At 39.5% G+C, this 5,545-nt stretch overlaps 1 protein-coding gene across 1 annotated transcript in view; it reads right to left on the bottom strand.

Moving 5' to 3' along the window:
- The window catches only part of hmcn1 (hemicentin 1), a 175,905-nt gene extending 175,085 nt beyond the window's left edge, over positions 1 to 820 (bottom strand). Inside the window, exon 1 of the mRNA XM_015376644.1 lies at positions 385 to 820. Coding sequence (XP_015232130.1) covers positions 385 to 676 — 292 coding nt within the window. The 5' untranslated portion in view covers positions 677 to 820. The remainder of the gene's footprint in view (positions 1 to 384) is intronic.
- Between the last annotated feature and the right edge of the window lie 4,725 nt (positions 821 to 5,545).

The raw sequence follows: 5,545 nt of genomic DNA, 5'->3' as shown, positions 1-5,545 counted from the left end.
CTGGTGCCCTTCCATGACCCAGGTAATGTAGATAACAGAGAACAGATGCGCGCTTAAATCTGTCCTGCTTCTTTATGTTTCAGACTTTTCTTACTCTGCAAATATGATCGTTTGCTTTGAACAGAGAAAGGGTCTATTAAACGATTTTCAGTAGTCAGGGGAAAAAAAATAAATAAATAAATAAAATATATATATATATATATATATATATATATATATATTTTATTTATTTATTTATTTTTTTTCCCCTGACTACTGAAAATCGTTTAATAGACCCTTTCTCTGTTCAAAGCAAACGATCATATTTGCAGAGTAAGAAAAGTCTGAAACATAAAGAAGCAGGACAGATTTAAGCGCGCATCTGTTCTCTGTTATCTACATTACCCGGGTCATGGAAGGGCACCAGAGCGAAGTTATACAGCGGTCTCTTCGGTCGGCTCAGAGATGTTTCCAAAATCTTGGAAGCTCCCTCGATGACCTGGACCAGGTCGTCGTACATGGAACCGGTAACATCGAAAACAAAAGCCAGGGTGGATGCGCCCTCGGGGATGTCCTCATTCCTGACCTGCGTGCCTGAGTCCTGCGCGGCTGAAAACGCCACTGAGAGAAAGAATAAAAGCCACATAACTTCACCGGTTCCAGAAACCTTCTCTGACAGAGTTCTCTGATGGCTCATTTGTTCACGCCAGTGGGACCTTCAGGGAAAGTCTCGACATGAGCGCAGAGACATCAGAGCGCTTTATGCGCAGTTTGAGTCAAATAAAGAGGCTCCTTCTGTGCGCTTCTGTGGTTCCTGCAGTTTGCGCTATAGTCCCAATCACAGCCCCTCTGGCACTGGCTCTCACAGGTCTGCAGTCAGGAGCCCTCATCTGCTGTGTCATAAAAAGACCACCTCTACACTGGCCACACAATCTACAAGGCGCAAAACTGATCCCATTGGACGAGAGGTTTTGCCAGACATCCTGTGCGTATTTTAAACTCTGCCAAAATTTGAGCAATTTACATTGTTTAAGTAGAAGTAGAAACCTCAAAGCTTTTTTTTTCACAGATTTATTTAGATTTTTTTTTTCTAATCCAACTGATCCAATTTCATTAGATGGAACGGTTTGAAATTCTGGATATTTAACAGTCACTGATGTGAAACAAGTCGAACCCAGATGTGCAAAGATTCCTGAATTTTTGCTGTCTGTAAAGTAATATATATTGCCACCTAGCGGTGATATGCTGACATTACATTAAAATTTCAAAACCATAAATTTCTAATAATTTAGATTTTGACTTATTCTTTTCCTGAGCTTTGTTGTGATGGGTCCTTCTCAACTTACTTTAGTGATTTAAAAGCTGTCTAAGTCTAAAAAGATGGCCTCATTGGTCTTTTTAAAAGACCAATCAGGATCAGCTTGCATGTCTTTTAAGTGGTCCCAGCAAGTGATCTCTCATTTTCTGTTTGCTTGGTACAGCAGATATGAGTCGTCAGTGGCAACCAAGGTGTATGAAGGGTACAGTCTTAAGGGTACCCAGTGCTGTGAGGTATGACACTGTAGGAGGCTTCCTGCTAAGAAAGTAGGATGCACAGTGCTGCGTGTCGCGAGTCCGTAACATCATCAATGATCCCTCACACCCCCACCATGGACTGTTCTCCCTGCTGCCCCATGGGAAGAGGCTTTGCAGCATTCCATGCAGGGCCAGCAGATTCTGCAACAGCTTCTTCCCCACTGCCATCAAACAGCTGAACTGTTGAGAAAACTCTAAATCATGTCACAGACTCTGCATCACACTGATAACACCAAACCAAAACACTGCATATTTTCACCATATATATTAATGCTCTGAGCTTCCATATCAATGGATTTTTGCACCATGTTTTTTTCTCCAACACTGTTTACATTTGATCACTGCTGCACTTTAAGAAACGGAAACGTGTGGACAGCTGCACAAAACAAAATTTTGTTTTGCATACACTCTGTGTATACAAAATGACAATAAAAGTTGTTTAAGTCTAATGGCCTCATTGGTCTTTTTAAAATTCAGGATCAGCTTGCATGTCTTTTAAGTGGTCCAAGCAAGTGATCTCCTCACATTCAGACAGTTTTCTGTGTGCTTGGTACAGCAGATATGAGTCGTCAGTGTGAACCAAGTTGTATGAAGGGTACAGTCTTAAGGGTACCCAGTGCTTTGAGGTATCAAAATTTCGTTTTGTATACACTGTTTGTATACAAAATGACGATAAAAGTTGTCTAAGCCTAAACCCAGGGCTGTGGCTGGGTTGTTTGCTGTAGGATGATTGCATGGTACTGAATGTTTTTTGTTTCTTCCATGTGCTGCAAGCTTGGGTGTATTGCAGAGCAGATGGCATCTGCTGTAAAGCAATGGAAGCAGGTAGATAAACTGGCATTAATCCGTTTTTAAGGTATACCAAGTTTTTAAAGGGGATTGATTCAAAACTGCTTAGATTTCCTATCATACATTTTTTGTTTCTACAGTAGCATATTTTAAGCTGCCAAAGAGTGATGAACTTTTCCCTTCATCTGTCCTTACTCATGTAGCTTTAATCAGCTGATTGAAGGACACTTTAGTCAGTTTAGAAAGATTCCTGATCATCAAAACGGGGTTTTAAAACTAACATTGCACCATCTTTCCCTTTCATCAAGGTGTTATTTCTTTTACATTTAGCACCAGTAGTTAAGCAGTACACGATACCCTACATCAAGCTGTTCAACAAATAATTCAATTCAGTTTATTTATATAGCATCAATTCACAACACATGTCATCTCAAGGCATCTCCAGTCAAACTGATTCAAAGTTTTCTATCTAAGGAAAAAACGTTGATTGCATCGGCTCATTGACTCGAATGCAATCCCTCACAAAAAAAAAAAAAAATACAGTGTTGGTTTATAGATTAAAGCATGCAGAATGTTGAAGTTCAGGATTCATTTTACAATGCAAAGTCCTTTAGCGCCATTGGAAAAAAAGGAACATAACAAAAAGCAAATGACTTCCAGCAATCACTAAACTCTGCTAATTTGAATCATAAAGGTTTTTAAATGCAGCTTCAATAAATGAATGTTGGGTTTGCTTTACAGCAATAAACTGTGAAGCTTGGTCTGCATTTCAGTTACTCATCTGAAACAGTAAAATGCAATAAAGTCTGGGGAATTTCAGACTTAATGAGAGAGCAATTTTCCAAACAGCTATGCCAACTGCACGTAGACACAGTTTACTGACACCAGGATGGTCAGTTCAGTTATATCGACCTAAATTCATTTTATTGACAGTGTATAACACCAATTCACAATACATGTTCTCTCAAGGTACTTTACAGAATCATTCAATAAAAGCATAGAAAAAGATTAGTTAGAAGTTTATATAAAGAAAGCCAGATGACTTTGAGTCATTGACTTGCAGGATTCATTTCAACTGGATGGACATGTAGTGACAGTAGACATTTGGTTGTTTCATTGACTCTACAGCATTCCCTCTGTCAAACAGGGAGACCAGGGAAAAGGTTTAACAGGTTTTATTGAAGAGATAATGCAGAGAGAAGTCTTGCTCTGAACACTCTGCAACCGGAACTGAAAAGTGAGGGGAAGACACAGCGGTTAGTTCAGGCTCAGTGGGAAATTTGACTCGTGAACTTGGAGAGGAGGATTTGGCTGCTGACTCATGATTCCAAAGAAGTTGTTGAATCCTTGACTCCTGTCGGTGTGCTGTAGTTCCAGTGTTTGTCTGATTCGGTGGAGGGCGGAACAGGGTTTACCCAGAATGCGGTTGATAGTTGGTGAACGGAGAAACTGACTCCCACTCAGATTTCCTGTGGTACTTGAACGGGTCGTAGTGTAGATAAATCCCTTTCTCAGTGTGAAGCTCAAACGATCTCTTGGGGAAAGTTGATCCAAACCTCCTGTTTGAACTCCAGCTCAGTTTGTAGCTCAGTTGATCCTTCCAGGGAGAGAAGGTCCGAAAAATCCCGTTTGCAGGATGACTTCCTGCCTAGAGGCAAAGACAAAAAGCAAAGTTAAAACTCAGGTTGACTAGAACTCAGTTTGACTCAGCAAAACTCAGCTTGGCTAGAGTATCCAAAACTGGAAAACACTTTGGCATCGAGGTAGAGGCAGCTTAAGAACACTCCGTTAACAAGGAAACCATCAGCAGGTGTGTGAGGAGGCGGACCAGAACCAGGCGCCTCCTGGTGGAGGAAGGGAGACAAACACAGACAGGAGTCCTGACACCCTCACATCCAGCATGCATGCAGCGACAGAGGAGAGGAAAACTCCCTTTTAACAGGAAGAAACCTCCACTAGAACCAGGCTCAGTGTGAGCGGCCATCTGCTGAGGGTTCAAGAAAACAGAAGCAAACACACAAACCGAACATAGAAACATTGATCTATAAATACTTTCTATGCCAGAAAATGTAACAGAAAACTAGCTCCATAGGTGCCTCTGTCTAGGAAAGAAACAATTAGATAGATGATTACTGATCTGATTTTCATATCAAAGGGAGTGAATAGATTATTTACACTTAGTCATGGTAAGACTGCACCAACAGCCACAGTATGTCTAAATTGAAATGTAATAACAACAAATTTGGTTGATTTAAAATAAGATATCATTTAAAACATTAACAAATATAGTGCAGTGATTCTGCCAACCAATCGTTGGCGAGGGATTTGTCCACCTATCAACTACAGTGAATTAAGTCTGGTCAGTATTTTCATTTAAATGTTGATGCCAGAAGAATATAACTGACACATCAATGGCATATTATTTTTTATCTTCTGATTATAGGTAGGAAAAAAAAAAAAAACTCTCTGTAACAGTGTGCTTAATAAATGTTCAGCTTTTCTACTTATTGTTTTATAGACTCTCATGAAAGGATTCGTCCATGGTCCTCCACTTTTTCTTTGCAGCCAATTTCATCACCATCACCCTCATAATACTGAACTAAAACTAGATTCATCAAGATCAAGTAGTGGTGAAAATATCTGGACAGAATCTACAGATTCGTGCTAGTTGTACATGTTCTTTGCTACGAGTTGGTTACGTGTTTTGTTTAGATGCTACAGCAATATTTTCCAATTTGTAGTTTAATCTTCACAACAACACACATACTATTTGCCTTAAGTCATGTAATTTCACTAAAAGTTGTAGCGATATCAAATTTCCAAGAAAAAAAAAATCTGAATAATGTCTGTACACACCACCAACTGGATCGGCAGTCTTTTGTTGTAATATTTCAGTTTCTGTTTGCCTTCAAGAGTAATACATTTTGTACAGTGACCTTTGATTCTGAAACATAAAATCCATGCTAAACTGTGATCGCATTGCATCATCTCACTGATTATGGTTTTCACCCATGCTTTTTCTTCTTTATGCATAGTAGCCTCGTTTAGTTGAGTTTTACTAGTATAGACAAGTTTTTTAATTGGAGCGGAATGATTTTTGTTAAAAAACATTTATATTCTGATTGGAAGTGTCATGATCTGGCCTGTTTGCTCTCCCTTAATTAGTAATTCCTCTCACCTGTCGTTTTCCCCCCTCCCTCAA

Source organism: Cyprinodon variegatus, unplaced genomic scaffold (assembly GCF_000732505.1).
Source record: "Cyprinodon variegatus isolate N-32 unplaced genomic scaffold, C_variegatus-1.0 Scaffold138, whole genome shotgun sequence".
NCBI classification, from domain to species: domain Eukaryota; kingdom Metazoa; phylum Chordata; class Actinopteri; order Cyprinodontiformes; family Cyprinodontidae; genus Cyprinodon; species Cyprinodon variegatus.
This window is presented reverse-complemented; position numbering and strand designations above follow the sequence as displayed.